Source organism: Benincasa hispida, chromosome 5 (assembly GCF_027475165.1).
Source record: "Benincasa hispida cultivar pf3 chromosome 5, pf3_genome.v1.1, whole genome shotgun sequence".
NCBI lineage: Eukaryota > Viridiplantae > Streptophyta > Magnoliopsida > Cucurbitales > Cucurbitaceae > Benincasa > Benincasa hispida.
Genome location: NC_143482.1, coordinates 12,455,752 through 12,476,316, shown reverse-complemented (window position 1 = coordinate 12,476,316; position 20,565 = coordinate 12,455,752). Strand labels below are relative to the sequence as shown.

The window sequence follows — 20,565 nt, the reverse complement described above, 5'->3', positions numbered from 1 at the left end:
ATTTCCGTAATCTTGTATGGTGATGACATTAGTAGAGGGTCATTTGACTTTTTTTTTTTTTTTTTTTTTTATAAAAAAAGAGGTCATTTGGCATTTGGGGCCCAAATATTGGGTCATCCTTACAAATTTCTCTATTTATTTCTTACCATATGCTTTTTGTAAGATTATTTTTTACCAGATTATTAGAGAAAGGAAATGGTTCAACCAATAATGGAGACCATGAATCTTCAACTTGTCATTTGTCAAACATTAGATTGTGTTTTCATGTTGTGCTTGACTAATTGATTCAAAGTTATGCCAATCTTTTAATTTATTTTGGTCATTTTATTTTACAAACAAAATTGTTACATTGAATTGCATTTCTTAGAGTAATTTTTATTTTAATTTAGACAACAATTTTTTCATAATAAACAAAAATACATTATGAGAAGAGAAATTATTTCAAATGATAAAACTGTTAGAAAATATTTACAAAATATAGCAAAATTTTAGAACTATCAATGATAGAAGTCTATCAGTGTCTATTAACGTCTATCATTGATAGTTCTAAAATTTTGCTATATTTTGTAACTATTTGAATTCATTTTTCTATATTTAAAAACAACCCTTAGAGAATTATATATCCATCAATTATCATTATTTGAAGGAAAAATACATCTAAACAACTTAGAAAAGAAAGTTATAATATAATTTTCACACGTGTAAAACGTTAATGTCATCTAGTCTCATTTAAAAAAAAAAATAGTCCCTTTAATTAAGGTTGATAGATTATAACAAAAAGAAAGAGAATAATTGAAGCATCAAGGTGATCTTAGGACTTAAATTTTTTAACAAGGTTGTAGGGTAGTAGTTCATCGGGGTGTGTTAATAGCCAAAAACGTCCTTTTTATATTTGGCTATTTATTGTTTTAGTAAGTCTTAAAGAAAATTTTGATTTTGAAATTTCGTAAGATTTTATGTTTTAATTGAAATTTTAGTTTATACTTTGTTGTCAGAAAATGGTGTAAAAATTGAACAAAATTGAGAGTATCTATATATATAAAAAAAAGATATTTATATAATTTGTTTTAAAATTGGTTCTATCTGATTCAAGAAAACTTCAAATAAATGGATAATAGAAACATTTAATTTTTAAGGTTTAAGAGTATTGATGTAATTTTTTAAACTTAAAAGGATATTTTTGAAACGCGTATTTGTTTAAGTTTGGTATTTTTGAAATTTTGTAAGGTTAGGGATCAAAACTATCAAGTTTATGCATCTATGGGTATTTTAGGGAAAAAAAAGTTAAAGAAAGAAATAAAGAAATCAAATTACTAGTCATCTCTTGAATTCTCCCTCGGCAAGTCTCTCTCCACGAAAATTTCTCCTTCAAGCCTTCACAGTGGTGCACCTCTCACTTAGCGCCGACCGCCCGCACCTCCCCTCGTGCCTCCATCCAACGTTCAACGGTCGGTCGTCTGCAGATCGCGCCGTCGCGCGCTATCGTGGTCATAGTCGCATCCTCCCTCCAATCGCCGCTGCCATCGCCGGTGTTATAGTCGTGGGTAAGTATTTTGTGGGTTTTTCTTAAAAGTTTTTGAATGGCCTTTGGATTTTGGCATGAAATTAATGTTACCCAAATTGTTTCGGATGTTGGATTGAAGATTTGGAGAGTTGTAAGCCTCTGTCCAGCAGGTTCAAGAGGGTTTCGGCGACCTTTTGGTAAGTGATTAAGGTTTCGAAACTAACTATACACAAATGATAGAACCCATAGGAAAGATTAGCCTAAAATCGCTAATTGACACTTGGCAGATTTGAAGGGCATAAATTACAAAAATTACGGTAATAACGTTTACAAGGATTCTCCTCGAATAACTCTGCGGCATCATGTTCAAAAAGTGAGCTTCTCTCCCCATATCATAGTGCTCGTTATTCAGCTATTATTTCATGTTTTTGCTTGATGTTCGTGGAAAATGATTTATGGTTTTGTTTTTTGGATTAAAATATGAGTAAATGGTTGGATTTCTTCACTTGTTACCATCCTTATTTGTTATTGCCTTACTGGTCTCTGAATTTTGCTCGAATAGTGTCTTCTTTCTTGTTTTTATGGCAGGTTTGTTTGTGGGGTTCTGTCATTTTAATTCTCCTTATTGGAAAAATGGATTGTTTTACTGTTATTTCTCCTTTGATTGTTGGGGCTACTGTGGGATGAACCATTGGTGCTAAATTTGAACATTTTGGGAATAGTAACAGATGCAATTTATGAATTGAAATGATCGTATGTTGATCTAATATATTTTTGGAGTTAGGTGGATGCTTACTTGTGAGTTCAGTGAGTGTCTTCACCATATCTTATAGTGGTGTTGCTTGTACAAATCCTTCAATTTTGTTTTCTTTTTCTTGTGCTGCTGTCTTATATTAGGTTTTCTACTGAAGATGTGTCTGCTCAGAATCAAGTCAAGGCATCAGTCCAACGGAAAATTCGGCAAAGTATAGCGGAAGAAGTAAGTATTGATTTAGTTGTTAGAATCCCATAATCATTTTAATGAGATAGAAAATAATGTCTTCATCTTTTATTTTCTTTTTTTGTCTTTTTATTCCAGTATCCAGGACTAGAGCCAGTTTTGGATGATTTGCTTCCTAAAAAAGCTCCTCTGATTGTAACTAAGTGGTCGGAAATTCTGTTTGCTTCTACTTTCACAAAAAAATATCGATATTATATTTATTTGTTTCTTTTTAATGTGATAATATGGGGCTTATGTTGGATTTATTTTTTCTTTGAACTACTCTTCTAGTCAAAACCATCTCAATCTGGTTGTTGTGAACAATGTGCCACTCTTTTTCAATATCCGGGATGGGCCCTACATGCCTACACTAAGGTTGCTTCATCAATGTAATGTTTTCTTTTTCTAGAGACTACACTTGATCATTTTTTCCAAATCCATATAATATTCTTTTGACAACCCTATTAACTTCTGTCGTGATACTTATCCTTGGATGTATTGAATTCTAATCTGCCTATAGTATGGAAGAAGACTAAGGTGCAAGTTTTCTATGATTTTTGGAATGGTGAAAGATGACCAATTTACTTGAACAATATCTATTCTATAGGCTAGGAGCTTTGCTAACCCCTGAGGCTTACCTGCGTACTTTTGAATCTGAGTGTTTTCTTAATTAGTCTTTAGCTGAATCATATGGATGATCTAATGATTTCGTATTTGTATTTTATTAAAATAGAAAGGTTTCAATTCGTATCAAAATCTGATGTTAATTTAGTGCACCGATTGGTTACCTTTATTTTTCTTGAAATTGCTGTTTTAGGGAATAGAACGCATTATGTTCTTATATGTGGTGAGATCATGTTGCTTGAGTTTGTGAGAATTAGAATCAAAGGGGTATATGAAAATCCAATCGTAATTATGACCAGATTTTTTTGTAAGATTATGTATGATCAGATTAGAAAGGAAATGGTTCAACCAATGATTGAGACCATGAATCTTCAACTGGTTGTTTTTAGCTAATATTTCCATTTCCATCTTCTGGCTTTTCAATGAGGTCTCAAAAGCTACTGTAGAATGCTGACTAAAGAACTGTGGTATATTTGGGCTGAAAGGGATTGGAGACTCTTTGCAGACATACAAAGTTCAATTTATTCAATTTATTTTTCAAGTTAGAGCTCCCTAGATAAGTTGTCGTGTAATTATTCGATTGGAAGTTAATTTGGCCTCTCTTGGCCATGGTTTGGAGATAATTTATTTCCCTTGTCATATTTTTTATAGTGTTCATGCTTTTCTAACCTTAGTGATTATTTATTTTCTATATATATATTTTTTTCCTGAATGGAAAATTGAATTGTGGTTTACGCCACTAGGGGGGTTAGTTCCCTTTCTGCCTTTCTCCTATCCGTTTTTATGTTGTGGCCCATGAGTAGATTATTGGATTAAGAAAGGAAAGTAGGTTAACATTGTAGAAAGCTTCTATAGGACTAGTTCATCCAAAATTTTCTAATGATACTCTGTTGGTGTAAAGGATACTTAGCGAACTTCCTAATTTCTTTGGTTTTTTTTAGCTCGCGTCTGGCCTTAGAATTGGTTTTGTAGGGGGGAGAGATCTTAGGAAAAAGTTAGTTGTGAAATTGACTTTAGTGCTTCCTTTTTGGCTTACAATCCAAGCTTTTTAGAGAGTTTCCTTTGCATTTGGTCCCGAAATGGAGCTTCTTACTTGGTGGCTCATTTTGTTGGGTTTGACCTTTCTTTTTGTATGAAATTCAGTTGTATGTTTATTCTCGTTAATCAAAGCTTTGTTTTTCTAGTCAAATAAAAAACTTAAAAAGGAGTGTACGATGGGAAATGAATGGAAGGGTTAGCAATGTTGCAAAGTGATACTTTTCCCGAAATCATGTTTGAAGTGTCCAACCATAGTATGTTCAAGATTCAAGAAGCGAGGACTCAACACCAACGACAAACGATAGTTTTGGACTTTTCTCTCTAAGGAATTGAGTGCGCCTAAAAGGATAGAGATAAAGATGTTTGTAGTTTTTCTTTTAAAATCAAGAATATAGTTGTACAACCTATGGAGCAGATCTTTTTTTTTTTTTTCCTCCTTTTGATAGAACAACCTTGATCCTGTTCGAGTAACCAGTAAGCTCATATAAAGATGTTATTATTCATCCACTTTTTTGGGGCAAAGTCTAACCTTTGTCACCTCACTCTCTCCTCAATGAGAGGTTTAATGTTCGTAATACATAGTCATGTTTCGTATTAAAAAAAAATTCCAATCAAGGACTTTTAGAACTAAAGTTTTCATGACTACTCAAAAACCACCTTCCTTCACACCATACTGAAGATGACAAGCACTATAGACTTGCAATTAATGTTCAAACTGGTGGGGGATTGACCCTTATTTAGTTGGTCTTGAGTGACATTCCTACCTATTTTATGTCCCTGTTTAGAATCCTTAGGGTGGGCAAGGCTCTAGAGAAGCTGATGGGGGATTTCCTGTCATTGGGGGTGTTTGAGGGTAAGGCTTCATATCTTATGCTGTGGGATGTGGTTTCTAGGCCACTGAACCTTGGGGGTTAGGCATTGTAAATGTGAGGGTGAGAAATATGGCTTTGCTGGCAAAAGGGTTCTAGCGATTCTATCATGAAGTTGACACCTGATGGCACAAGGTTATTGTTAGTAGGTATGGACCTAACTCAACTGAGTGAACTGACGATGAGATCAAAGGAACCTCTAGAAAACCATGAAAAAACCCCTTGCCTAAGTTTCCTTTGTTTTTTAGTCTATTCTTAAAGCGGTGGAGGATGGAAATGATACTTAATTGTGGAAAGATAATTAGTTGGGGATAGACCACTCTATTGTTGTATTCTTTGTCGTAGGCAACTGAAGACCTCAATTATATCTTTTGGAGGCGTGAATTTGCTTGGGTTGTTTGGTAGGGTCGAGGTGTTTGACTTTAGTTTTGTGCACTCTTAAGGTTTAGGGAGTCAATTGTGGAACTTTTCCTCCCTCTGTCTTTTTGTGAAAAATGGTTATTTTTATGGCAAGTTGGAATTTTTGCTAATTTGTGAGGTTCTTGGGGCATGATAAATAATAGAATCTTTAGGGGTGGAGAGAGTTCTTCCATCGATGTTTGGTCACTTGTTAGATTCTCTGTTTGTTTTTAGACCTTTTTGTTCTTATTTTTTCAATATCATTTTCCAAGATTCGAGTCTCTTCTTGTAGTTGGCTCCCTTCTGTGGGCATGTTTTTGGTATTCCATGTAAAAAAAAAAATCTTCAAACTACAAGCAACATTAATGAAACCTTCAAGAGTTCTCTTGGAGGTGTTAGAAAGAAGCCTATTCAAACAGTCTGCTCCAAGAACTAAGAGAAAAGGTGTTGGAGGGTCTCTCTACCTCCCCTCTAGAAGATATAACTTTAGGAAATAAAAAACTGGTGCTACCAACACAACCTTAAATTCACTTTCTCCATATGAGTGAAACCTTAACAAGATTGCTCTGGGGAAGTGCCAATTCACTAGATAGTAGATTGTATTTGTACTCCTTTACAAAGGTCAACTTGAACACTTTTTTCTGTTTTCCCGTTATAGAATCCACTGCCTCATTAGCAATCAAAGTGGGGTCCACAATGTTGCCAACTAACGTCTTCTGGTAAACAAAAATCACACTAGGGTATAAATTTTTTAGTCTTTCAGAGAATATTTTATCAACAATCTTCTAAGGTTCCATGTTTAACTAATGGTTGTACTGATAATGTCATTTTGAAGGTTATGGAACATATTTGTTTGGCTGATATCATTTTGAAGCCCTAAGAATTTTGGTATCCGAAAAATATTCTTAGAGAACAAATCCAGATTCACACATTCACTTCAGTTCTTCATCACTAACTGCTTAAGCAAATGTTTGGTATTTAGACGCTTTCGCTCAATCACACTCCTCAAAGTTTGTCCAAGCCAAACAAAGAACTTCATTGTACCTATTACCTTAATTACACACGGGCACTTGTGCCCTTTTGTAATTTCATTCTATCAATGAAATTAGATCTGTATGTTTCTCAGGAAAAAAAAAAAAAAAGCAAGCCTTTGTGTCGTACTTCATCACTATATTCTATCTTTCCACAACCTCAGTTTCAGATTATGACATGTATCGTCCTATTTGGTTTTCAGATCCCAACATTATGAGAAAATTACAAGTAGACAGAGGTGCAATAAAGTTTGTCCTTGCTGGTGCTAACATAATGTGCCCTGGTCTTACATCCCCTGGGGGTGCCTTGGATGATGAAGTTGAAGCGGAAACACCTGTGGTAAACTTTTGTTGGCTCTTATCTACACAGTTTGTGATTGTTGGGTGATTACCACAATTGTTAGTCAGTTTTGAGGTTTTGGTTGGTGAACCCTTTCTTACATAGAATCAAACATTTTTCAGGCAATAATGGCCGAAGGGAAGCAGCATGCTCTTGCTATTGGCTTCACAAAGATGTCAGCAAAGGAAATGTGAGTAATATTGTCATTTAATTTATGATCCCATCCCATTTGATGATGAATTTCTTTTGTTTTTTATATTAAGCTTTAATATTTTGTATGTTTGCTTGTTTTGTTTAGTTTTTCACTTTTTAAAGCCTTTAGAAATCATAGTCTTATTATTATCATCATTATTATTGTTTCCAGTAAAGCTATTATAAAAGATTATAGATAGAAAGATAATTAGCTAAGCTGAGCTTTAATATTTTGATATCAAATGCCAAGGAAGTGTTGAGAGCATTGAGGTTGAAACCTCAAGTTTTGGATTGAGATGTTTTTCTAAACAAAGAAATTGAGGGAAATACCAAAATTTATTATTATTATTATTATTTATAAGAAGCTAGATGCCTATAAAATACCAAAAGGAGAAAAAATAGGGGGATAATTACAAAATGTTTTATTGAAGCTATGGCTCCCACCAAGAGCCATATAGTGTACAAATCTCAACAAAACGAAAAAGGCTTGAACTTATCTTCAAACATCCTTCTCTTCCTTTCAAGCCACATTGCCCCAGAGAAGAGCTCTAGAAGCAAAATTCCATAAAATCCTAGCCTTCCGTTTCAAAGAACTGCTGCATAAGGACTCTATTCAGTCAACGTGAAGAGGCACACACATCTTGAACCAAACAGCTTGAACCAGCATTGTTGAGCAAAGTTGCAAAGTTGCAGAGTACGAAACTATGATCCAAATATAGCACTTGCTAAATGGTAGTGGCAACGATCAAAATTTATATCTGTAGTAATTTTCTGACTTTGTTTCTCAAAAATATAAAATGTAATGGTCACTTGACAAATCAACCTTTTCTTAGTGACATGAATACCAATGCCTCGTTGAGGTGGTGTCGATAAAGCTTAAGAAAATTACTCATGTGTGATTTACAGAAGGGCGACAAACAAAGGGATCGGAGTGGACAATATGCATTACCTTAACGACGGTCTTTGGAAGGTATGTTATAGTTCCCTCCCATTTTTCTTCATGCTTCCCAAACGTAGACGTTGAATGTCAAAGTTATATCTTATTTTGGTTGCAGATGGAACGCCTCGATTGATCACAATATCCAAAAGAAACAACATTAGGGGACGAGGGCGAGGAGACAACTTAGAGAACAAACTTTGTTTAATTTTACACTATTTTGAGTTTCTCGGTTATGTTGTGTGGACAGACAAGAACAGAATAGGGGTAACAAGTCTCAAGAAGCCTGTTTTGTCTCCATATTTTTATACTTTTATGAGGAACCAATTCCCAATTGTACTTAAAATCCTTTTGCACTTCGCTGTGAATCTGCTATCCATGCACTTTTTCACATCGTCTTATTCTATATTAAGATATTGAGGATATTTGGGTGCTGGAATTTATTTAATAAAAAACATCCTTTTTTCAAAAGAAATAAAAAAAAAAAAAAAAAAAAAAATTTGCTTTGTGGCAGCTTGTGATTGTATACATTGGTGGGCTACAAAAAAATGAATGTGATGCACCCAAATATTTTTATTCTATATTCCCCATTTTCAATAATTTCATTTGTCCCAATTTTGACAAAATTACGAAATTTTGAGAATATTTTGAGAGTATTTCGTTTCTCCCCATTTGGATGGAATTTTGAGATTTTGAGAGAATTTTAAGAAAATTTTGATTTTCTTTTTTTAAATTAATACGTTAGTAGTTCAAGTTTTTTTAATTTTATGGTTTTGGTTATATACAATTTTAGTTTCATAGGTCAATGTCATTTTCGATAAAGGATTAAGTCTTTTTTATGGGTTGCTTTTTCTAATTTTCAACTTTTTCTCCATTTTCGGCTTTATTTTCGGCCCAAAATTTTCATTTTTAAAGAAATTGAATTTGAAAACCTAAAAAAAAAACAAAAAAAAAAAACATATATTTATTTTTAACCGCATTCAAACTTTTTTCATTCAATTTCAAATCATTTCACTTCAAAATTGAATACATGAGAGTTTTTCTTTCCTTTTAACACTTCAAAATTTTCATAATTTTCACATCATTTTACCTCGAAATATTCCTAAACTTTACATTATTTTGTAATTATTTTCTATTCTTTTTTTAATTTATGCTCTCGCATCAACATTTACAATAGACATAAATATTGTCTTTAGTAATTGTGATTAAAAATGGTCAATTATAGTCCAATTAAGTTACAGTCAAAGTTTAACTAATTATAACAATTTCCATTAATCTTCATAATTTTTTTCAAAATTTTCATCAATTTTAATATTTACATAAAATCGAATTTTGATATTTTCATCCACATCGATATTTTGAATCTTGGTTGACATCATTTTATTGATTTTTTGATGTGACACCAAATTAATTCTTCTCACTATTTTTCGTGTTTGAAGCACTTTTACATGTAAACATTAACTTGGCAAATGGCTATTTATGACAAATTTGAGGCATCTTTATCGAGGAGAGAAAATAATGGAAATAATTTAAGATTGTTGTAAAATTGAGGAGCAAATTGAGGTACCACGTGAACACTAAAGGTAATAGTCGGATAAGTTTTGTCAGTTTTGAGGCTAACCAAGTACCAAACCAAACCAACCGGTTTTACAAAGAAGAGATCTGAACCAATGTCCAATAGCGAACAAAACCATTAGATTGATTTTATTTAGAATGGTTTATTATCGTTCTAGTTCTCAGTTTTTGACATTTTCTGTTTTCTTCCAATTTTTACTTTTATTACCACTTTGTTTTGAATTGATCTTTTTTGCTAATTTATAATTAAAATTGGATCTAATTAATTTTCTAGTAAAATTAATAATAAATAACTAATTAAAATTTTTAATTAATTCTAATTAATTTAATATCAAATATTAAATTAATTTTACACAAATTCCATCTTCATGAATTTAATATTTAAATCATATTTAAATATTAACTAATTCTCCAATTCCATTTAATTCTAGAATTAAACGCGTAATTATAACACATATTATTACTAATTCTCTTAATTCTAATTTGAACATTTCATATTAACTTATCACGCTACTCTAAAGCTAATCCATTTACGAGCTATTTGCCCACGTCGAAAAGGGGCAGGTGAAGGGGGACCTTGCAGACCTACAGATCATAGGCTCCAACGATCCGAAATTAATTGGCTAAACTCATTACACCGAATTGTAGATATATTATGTCCACTCGATATAAGCATGATTAGTAAGTTAACCCATCACAGGTTGTTCGTAATAACGGCTGGGTCAAATATATGTTTTATTCCCGAGATTACCTCTTATTCCTTAAGCCCCACTGATCCTCTAATGAACAATTGGTTTATGATCAGATAAACAAACTGAGTCCCTCTCGAGCCAATGAGAGGGCAGGGCCCCTTGTTCAAGACCTAGAGTCTTCACTTAAGGGAACAACCTCTCTACTATCTCTAAAAGTGAGTAGGAGTGAATTCCATCTTGCACCCTATGTCCTTAACTATCTACCCGGTCTTACCCCTGAAATGGAGGTTTATTGAGCCGGCACTGTTGAGTCAACTCTCACCTATGCAAATCTAAGGATAATCCCGAATAAACAGGAGTTCATAGTTAGCTCAGGATTAAGGTCAAGTTACCTAGATCATCGCTTTGAAATAATCAGTCTTAAACAGTAAACAGTGTTATAAAGTAAGAGTGACTGATTTCGTGGTCCGATCTTGCACAAAGCCCATTGCACATGATGCCCCCACTCCTCATGTCCTAACATGTATGATTTAGGATCACATCGTTTGTAGCACTTTACAACTTAACAACTACAAAGTGGGCTGCATCCAATAGTGTAACCAGAATAACGCATCCAACCTCATTCATATACTATAAATCATTTTGACTATTTACTCGAACCTAATCCACTTTTATGTCTCCACATAAAGTTCAAGTACTCATGTAATAGTCATGGGTCTTTTAGTTTATTGGATTTATTTCTAAAACGAAATAAGCAACACTTATATTCAATAATATCTTATTGAATTTTTAGAATAAGTTTTATTGTTTACAAACCATAAGTTTTAGGACATAAATCCCAATAGTCCTTCGATTTGTATGGGTGAGATTGGCTAGATCACCGACTCAACAAGCCTTCCATAGGGATTCGTCTGACAGGGGAGCTAGGAACACAGCTGTACAAGATGGGATTCACTCCTTCCTCGAAGCAGGGGTAAGTAGATATATTGCTCCCTTAAAGGCTGATTCCGGGTCTTGAACAATGTGGCGCCACACCCCTGGCTCGAGAGGGGTTTAGTCATAGTGGGACTATGATATTGTTCATTAGAGGGATCAGTGGTACTTAAGGAGTTAGATGTAACTACAGGGGCAAAACGGTAATTTGACCCATCTATACTACGAGCAATTTATGAAGGGTCATCGTACTATTGATTGGTTATATCCAATAGTCACAGAAATATATTTGTAGTGCGAAGAGTGCAGCTGTCAGTCTTTAGTGGAGTGCCTGATAGTTAACGGATGATGGAAATGTAATTAAAGAGTTTAATTAATTATTCATGTACTGTTGGAGCTTCAAGCTACAGGTCCATAAGGTCCCCTTGGTAGCTTAAAAGAATTTAGTTGAGAATTAGTTTTTGGGTTAATTTGAATTGTTCAAATTAATAAGAGGGATTTAATTATATGTGATATAATTAAATTGTTTCAATTAATAAGAGGGATTTAATTATATGTGATATAATTAAATTGTTTCAATTATATATGATATAATTGTTATAATGTATTATATATATTATAGTTTAATTTGAGGAAATAAATATTTGAATGAGATTCAAATATATTATCTATGAATGTGATTCATAGTTGTTAAATTTAATATAAGTATGATTTAAATTAAATGTCATAAAATAAAGAAAGGAAACTATAGTTTATATTGTATATGATACAATATTAAAACTATAAGTTATATATTATATTTGATATAACATATAGTTTAATATAAATATAATATGATAAGTTAATTATCATATTTATTTATATTATTTTATATTTTGATTAACAACTTCCCTCTTTTCTCTTCAACCACCTTGGTGGGTGGTTATTGTTTTTGTGGCAAAAGGAATAAAAGAAAATTATTTTATTTTCTTCCTAAACATGATTGTACATTGCATTGACTGAATGATTGAGAAAGTCTCATTGTGATTGTGTCTTGTGAATACTAAAGGCTCATTGTGGTTGTGTCTCCCTTTGTTCGAGAAGTTCTTGAAGAAAGTCTTCAAGAGTTTACTGTGTTTGAGACTCGTGATTGTTCGAGGGATACATGAAGAGAAAGGTCTTCAAAGATAATGCATCTTGAACCCTTTTCTTGTATCAAATATACTGTAATTTATTTTGAATGCATATCTTGTATGTTTATTGTAAATTTAGTTTTCAATAATTAATGGAATTTGGACGATCCACTTCCGCTCAAGGATCTCCTTAAAAAACGAGTTCCTTCAATAATTATACGTTTAATTTTGAAATTAAACGTAATTGGAGAATCGATTAATATATAAATATGATTTAAATATTGATTTCATGAATAGGAATTCATGGTAATGGAAGTGGTGACAAATTAATTTAATATTTGATATTAAATTAATAGAATTAATTAAATTGTTTAATTAATTATTATTTATTAATTTTATTAAAAAATAATTTTGTAAAATTAATAAAATTTCAATTTTAATTAAAGAATTAAAATTGGAAAAATTTTGATTTTGAAAATCATTTCAAAATCAAAAAGTGAAATTGAAAATTGGAAAAAATCCCAATAGGGGATTTTCCCACTTTCAAGCAAGAAGGTTGGTCACCTTCTTACACATAATTCCACCACCAAATTCAAGGAATAGCTAGAATCACTTCAAGTGATCAGTTTACATGAGATTCATGTAATAAAATCACTCTGGATTGAGTGGAAAAGGCTTATGCAATTGCTGAATTGCTTAGTTTTTTTAAGGTTGAAGAAGTTGTTCTTCAACAAGCTGAAAAACCAGAAAATCTCTCCTTCAATTCTCTAAGTTGAAGCTTGTTTTGAATCCCACAACTCAATCAATCTAAGACTCCTAGAAAATAGTAGGAAAGCTCTAGTGGTGGTCCACGATCTGAATTGGAGAAAATTGCAGCTGAATCTCGTTGAAGAGGAGGATCTTCAAAGGTATGTGTTGAAACCCTCTTAATTCTTTATGAACATGCTTATTTTGATGTCAAAATTCAAGAATTAGAATGCTTAATAATCTTGTTTTCTTCCACTACATGTTTCTGTATTCCAACAATTGGTATCAGAGCATCATTTAAGCATTCAATTCGAGTTAATTTTGGCTTGTTGGGTTTTTTTCATAAGTTATATGAAAATGGTGAATTGATATGGTTTTTCTGAGTTTTGACATTGATTTCTCTTCAATTATGTTGTAATTATTGTAATTGGCTCTTGATTGATGGGCCTTAATGTGTGATTAAGTGTCTGTAATTCGATTAGAGTCATTAGAGTTGCAATTATATTGTAATTGAAGAAAGAAGTGAAGAAGGTCGAGCAACAAAAATTGTTTTTTCAGCCACTGTCCCATACTCAATGGTATACTCGATGCACGATGGCATACTCGATGCTCGATGCCATACTCGATGCTCAATGGCATATTTGATGCTCATGCATGATGGCATACTCGATGCTTGATGCCATACTTTTGATGCGCGATGCCATACTCGATGCTCAATGGCATACTTGATGCTCATGCTCAATGGTATACTCAATGCTTGATGGCATACTCGATGCTTGATGGTATACTCGATGCTTGATGGCATGCTCGATGGTACTCGGTGATTTTTTTTTCGATTCAACCATTTTTTGAGCACTGGAGGTCCGGTTCAATAGGTTTAGGTTCGATTTAGGGCGGTTCGAGTGGCTCAGAAGTGTTTTGGAGCCATTTTTTGTTTATTATTTTAATAATTAGACATTTCGTTTTCTTGAAAATGCCAAAACTAAACCATATCGGTTTGTGTTTAATTACTTATGCATGTGATGTATGTTATAATTAAATAAATCTTGTATGTGCATATAGTATGTCATGTAGATTTAAAATCCCACCATAGGAAGCATATTACATGCATTGAAAATATGTTATAAGGTGTTATAATATATAGTATGCATGTTTAGGGTTTCAGATGTTTTAATATAAGTGTTATATTAAATCATAAGATATCTGATGTATGTTATGGATGTATACTATGTCAGTTTTATAAGTTGTTACCAAATTAGATTAGACATTAAAATCCATAACAAAGTTTAAGTTGCATACTCATGTAGGTTAACCACTTGTTTTAATTGTTAAAATATGTTGTTATCTTATAAAACTTGGGTTACAAACTCAACTGGTATATAATCATGTCTAAGGCTGGAGGTATTTAAGTTGACAGTCTACGAAACACCTCCTACCTGGGATTATGGTCGAATAGTTGAGCGTTGTTAACCAGTTTTGTGAGCAATACGTGAGTAGTGTGAGGTTTTAAAACTGGTTTATCACCTAGACATCGTCGGTTAAATCCAAATATAAACGTTATACTTGGATAAACACCTAAACTTAGGTTGTTTAATTAGCCGGAATAAACCTGAGTAAAGATACATCCAAACAAATGTTAGGACACTTCAGTGGGAGTTAAGTAGCATATATGATATGTTATTAGAACAATTTAGTGGGAATTTAAGAATGCTTCGGTGAGAGATTAATAACATATACGATATGTTGTTTTTAGCTCTCGCGTCCCTAAGAGTTCACAATCGAGATTCATGTTTCGCTTCATGTCACCCTGGGAGTGACCTCCATTCGGAAAGTGTTTACATAAATCGAGATTATGGTGAATTGGGAAAGTTGTTCACAGTAAAATCAAAAGTGATGTTTTGATTTTGATTCTCACGTCCTAAGAGGTTCACACCGCGAGATTCATGCAACACTTTGTGTCACCTTGGGAGTGACCTCAATTCGGAAAGTGTTTGTATGAGTCAATATCAAGGTGAATGAGGGGAAGTTGTTCAATGTAAAATTAAATATACAATATATTGATTTCAATTCTCACGTCCCTAGAAAGTTCACGCTATGAGATTCATACGATGCTTCGTGTCACCCTGGGAGTGACCTCAATTCGGAAAGTGTTTATATGGGTCAAGATCAAGGTGAATAAGGGAAGTAGTTCATAGTAAGTGGGTGAAGGATATGTGTCAATGTGTCCTGCGGTCTCTTTCGTTGGTTTGGACAGTGGGATTTCTATGTTACGCCTGCTAGTTAGCTTTAGGTGGCCCTTGCTAGTCGTTTAATAACGGCTATCCCCTCAAAGGTTGTAACATGAAATTTAAAATAACTCAAACTTCAGAAATGGATAGGATTTCTTAGGTCATTTTCCAACATTGACTTTCCAATTCAGTAGCATCGTTAGGGTCGACCTCTAAGGTCTAAAAATGGAGGGTTACATTTACAGAATTACTAAATATTAGTAGTTCTTGATTGAAAACGGTAGCTAAATGACTATCGGAATATGAGTTATTTTGGAGATAGGATTTAGTCAAGAATGTCTTGCTTTAATGAATGAGTATTTGACTGCCCCTTGGTAGCAGTTATTCTAACTCACTATAGTATCGTTGTAAAAATAATGAAATTTGGGTACATTATTACTTTGCTAAAACATGACTGGGTTTAAAAGAAATTCACTAGTAGAGAATTTATTTACATTTTCATAATGACTAGTTCATTCGTACAATTGTTGGCTTTGGATAAATTAACTGGGGACAATTATGCTACATGAAAATCAAATTTGGATACAATACTGATGATAGAAAATTTAAGGTTCATTTTGACAGAGGAGTGTCCTCCCATCCCTAGCTCAAATGCAAACTAAACTTTTCGGGAAGCATACGACAAATGGACGAAGGCGAATGAAAAAGCCCATGCCTACATTCTTACTAACATATCCAATGTATTGGCTAAGAAACACGAAAGCATGAGTACTGCCAAGGAGATTATTGAATCTTTACGTGGGATGTTTGGACAACCGTCCTTGTCCCTGAGGCATGATGCTATTAAATATGTTTACAATTGTCGAATGAAAGAAGGGTCCTCTATTAGAGAGCATTTCTTGGACATGATGGTCCATTTCAATGTGGTAGAGGTAAACGGAGTTGTCGTAGATGAGAGAAGCAAAGTCGGTTTTATTCTAGAATCTCTTCCGAAGAGCTTCTTGCAATTTCGCACCAACGCATTAATGAACAAGATAGAATACAATCTGACTACACTTCTCGACGAGCTACAGACTTTTCAGTCCATTTTGAGAACAAAAGGACAAGAAGTGGAGGTAAATGTTGACGCTGCTGAGAAAAGAGGATCGTCTTTTAAAAAGCCTGATGTTGCTTCTTCTTCTAAGAATAAGAGTATTCCTTTGAAGAAGAACAAAGGGAAAGGGAAAAAGAAAACTTTTACTGATCGCAAAGGCAAGGCCAAAGCTGCAGATAAAGGAAAATGTTTCTACTGCAGCGAGGATGATAAGGATGGCAATGAAGCCGGAGCGAGGCGAGGATGCACTCCCCATCACCATCCCCGTGGGGATTTTTAATCCCTGTCTCCACTCCATTCTCTGTTTTGGGGAGTCGGGGTTGGGGTTGGGAAATCCCTGTTCGGGGATTCAGGTCCCCGCGGGGGAAAATCCTCGCCTTTTATTTTATTATTTTATTATTTTTATTATTTAAAATTAATTAAATTTAATATTTATATTGAAATTGTAAATTTTATATAGGAATTTAGTATATTGTTACATATAGTTTTTTTAAATTAAACATTACATATTTTTTTTTGTTATAAATTAATAAAAATTAAATTTATTATATTAAAAAAAAACTGAAATATAGCTGAGCTACTATCTCCATAATATATAATTTAATTAGTACTATTATTATATATATATATATATACAATTAAAAAAGTTAGGGCGGGGACGAGGATCGGGGACTGGGTGAGGATCCCCTCCCGCCCCGTCCCCGATCGAGGACCCGATTTAAATCTCCGATTTGACCCCATTCCCGGTCAAACTGAGGACTCCATGCCCCGATCGGATTAGGAACCTACGGGGTCCCGACCCTGCAGGAAATTTTGCCATCCCTAGAGGACGGGCAGTGGAAGAGAAACTGCCCACAATACCTTGCAAAAAAAAAAAAACGGAGAAAGCAAAACAAGGAAACTAGTTCCTGAGGATTGCGTGCAATAAGATAATGCTCCAGGTTGTGAACATCAAAGAATATCTTAGAAAGACCACTGGGAGATTTTGGAGCTGCTAACAAAAGATGAATTCGGATACTTTTATTAATGTAATAAAAGTTGTTTTATCTTTTGTAAAGGACATGTTTTATATAATCTTTTGTTATAAATGAAACGTTCATTAGCAAAAGTTACATTTTATATTTGTTCTACTATAAAGCAACTTCCGTTAAAACGAACCAAAGTTTAAGGCCATTTCAAATATTTAGATATTTAAAACGGCTAAAAAATAATAAGGCAAAAGATATATTTTGGTACTTATATTTGGTAATTAAGATTACTGTCACATCATGTCTTAATGAGATTAAGAAGGTTAAAAGAGGTCATCTAAATAAGTTTGAAGACAAATCTTTTAACTATATGTGTGTCTTATTTTAAAGATAAGATGATCAAAAGAACCAAACAACCCTTAAAAGCTTATACATTCAGATCTTTATGGTCTAGTGAATGTTAAAGCATAAGGAAGGGTATGAATATTTCAGTAGTTATTCTAAAGTACAGTTGTATTTACCTAAGTTGTAAGTTTAGAACATTTGAAAGGTTCAAGGTATATAAAATTTGTTAAGTAAAATAAGCAAAACACTTCAATTAGATTGAAGTAGAGAGTACAGAGAATCAGAGATTTCCAGGGCTATTTTGATAGAACATGAAATCTAGTGACAATTCTCTACATCTAGTTGCCTTAATCGTTTTGAACGTCATTCCATTTTAAGGTGTTTCTGAAACTCCATATAAGATATGGAGAGCTCATAAAAGTTGTTTATGATATGTAAAATATGTTTACATAGTTCAGAAATCTGGAATAGATCGACACATGTGTTAGTGTCGAAACCTTAAGTATTGGAATATCATTCAGATGGCATGCCTATCTGTAGGCAACCCAAAAGTAGTATATTTTTCAAGAGAAAATCAAGTGTTTGTGTTGACAAATGCTAATTATTTTTAGAAAAGTATATGAGATCACCATATATTATTTAGTTTCCATAAAAAGCAAAGTGTATAACAATAAGATTTATTGATTAAAGCTGACATTGTAACAGAAGTTGTTTGGATAGGTCAGATGCATCTTACTCAAAGAGTTGAGAGCGTCTCGGTGTAGTGGAAGGAATGTATAACAGCCTAGCCATAATTTGGGTTTAGTGGAAACTCAAGTCATCCAGTCTTAGTGACGGGATCGAGAAACAAAAGGTTGTGGAAATAAGATGTAATCCCTATACTATTTTGAATCGAAGTCCTTTGTATACTAATATGTTTACAGTGATCCTCTTGGCTAAAGTGTTTGAGGATCACTTAGTGAGACTAGGACTACGGGTTGTATAACCTAGGGCAAATGAGAGAAAAATCCATGGGTATGTGATGCCTAGTTTATTGTATTTTTCCATAGAACTTAAAAACTCAATGTATTCATATATATGTTACCACTAGAGTTTTAGTCCAAGTGGGAGTTTGTTGGGTTTTATGTCCTAAAACTCGTGATTTGTAAACAATAAACTCATTCTATAAATCGATAAAGTTGTTATCGAATATATGAATTGCTTATTTCGTTTTAGAAATAAATCCAATAAACTAAAAGATCCATGACTATTACATGAGTACTTGAACTTTATGTGGAGACATAAGAGTGGATCAGGTTCGAGTAAATAGTGAAAATGATCTATAGTATACGAATAAGGTTGGGTGCCTTATTCTGGTAACACTATCGGATGCGGCCCACTTTGTAGTTGTTACAAGTAGTTGTAAAGTGCTACAAACGAAGTGATCCTGATTCGTTCATGTGGTGACATGAGGAGTGTGAGCATCTTGTGCAATGAGTTTTCATAAGATCGGACCAAGAAATAAGTCATTCTTACTTTATAACTTTGTTTACTGTTTAAGACTCACTATTTCATAGCGATGACCTAGGTAACTTAATCTTAATCCGGAGCTAACTATGAACTCCTGTTTATTTCGGATTATCCTTAGATTTTCATAGGTGAGGGTTGAAGGAACTCTTATTCAAGAGTACCTACGAGTGGAAGCAGATCTTTCCAATTCATTGTGATAGAATTACCATATATACATTCAAACGTACTAATATGCATTCATATTGCTAAAGAGATCAAGAGATCATACCAGTTGAAGACTTCTTCTTCACAGTGAGCCTAAAACCCAACCGTCTACCTCGAACAATCACCACTCAAATGGAAGGAAACGGAGATGACATCACCACTCAGAGCCCTCAATATTCTTGGAGTGAGAATCCAAAATGTGGGCTTTGTTTGGATTTGGTAGAGGGAAGGAGGAAGAGAGACCGTACACAACAATCAAACAAGTGGGAGATGAGCTCGTCTATCGCATAGACAAGATGCTTGATCGTTTAGGTGAAGTATACGATCGTGTAGGAAAAAGTAAGCGATCGTCTAAACGATCGTGTAGGAAAAAGTAAGTGATCGTCTAAACGATCGTGTAGGAAAAGGGTAAGCGATCGTGTAAGAAAAGGGTGAGCAATCATCTAAACGATCGTGTAGGAAAAACTAAACGATCGTCTATACGATTGTTTAGTAAATATCAGAAGCTAAAAGATCGCTTAGGAAAAGGTAAATGATCATTTAATAAATAGCGCGAGAAGGTGTAATCGGTAAGCGATCGCTTAGCAATATCGTATAGGTAAGCGATCGTACAGGTACTATCGTATATGCACTGATTTTCTAAGCGATGACACACTCTTTAACACAATGTTCGTGCATCTCATGCTTAACACACCGTGAGCTATTTAAGCATCTCAAAGTGATCTTTCAACACACCCATCCGTTATTAAAACAGAAGAGACGTCGTCCCATTTCCTTTTTAACTGTCCAATGAATATGATCTCATCATTCATAATACATAAATTAATATCATATATTAATTATGGTATTTTTCCTCTACTAGATATAAATCATATTTATATCCAATTTTCTCTAAATTAATGTATCTCATACACAAAATTAATTATATCATATATAATCGAACTCTCTTGTCAATTTGAACATTTCAAACTAACCCAAAACTTGACTCTCAACTTATATCCAAGTTACCAAGGGGACCTTATGGACCTAAGGCTCGAAGTTTCAATGGTACGTGAATAGCTGACTAAACTCTATAGTCACGATATCCACCATATGTTAACTGTCAGACATTCCACTAAAGATTGACAGTTGAACTCTTCTTGCATTAGATATATTTCTATGTCCATTGGATATAACCAATCATCAGTACGATGACTCTTCATAGATGCTCGTAATTACAGCAGACCAATTTACCGTTTTGCCCTTG

General features: G+C 33.6%; 1 protein-coding gene across 1 annotated transcript; it reads left to right on the top strand.

The window, feature by feature from the left end:
• Nucleotides 1–1,222: 1,222 nt before the first annotated feature.
• LOC120077779 (pseudouridine synthase and archaeosine transglycosylase (PUA) domain-containing protein) lies at nucleotides 1,223–8,304 on the top strand. Its single transcript, XM_039031799.2, has 10 exons — nucleotides 1,223–1,544; nucleotides 1,644–1,701; nucleotides 1,792–1,877; nucleotides 2,402–2,483; nucleotides 2,583–2,650; nucleotides 2,775–2,872; nucleotides 6,648–6,784; nucleotides 6,907–6,974; nucleotides 7,883–7,946; nucleotides 8,032–8,304. Exons 3-10 carry the CDS (start codon nucleotides 1,867–1,869, stop codon nucleotides 8,047–8,049), a joined length of 546 nt encoding a protein of 181 aa, XP_038887727.1. The 5' UTR covers nucleotides 1,223–1,544; nucleotides 1,644–1,701; nucleotides 1,792–1,866; the 3' UTR covers nucleotides 8,050–8,304.
• The last annotated feature ends 12,261 nt before the right edge of the window (nucleotides 8,305–20,565 follow it).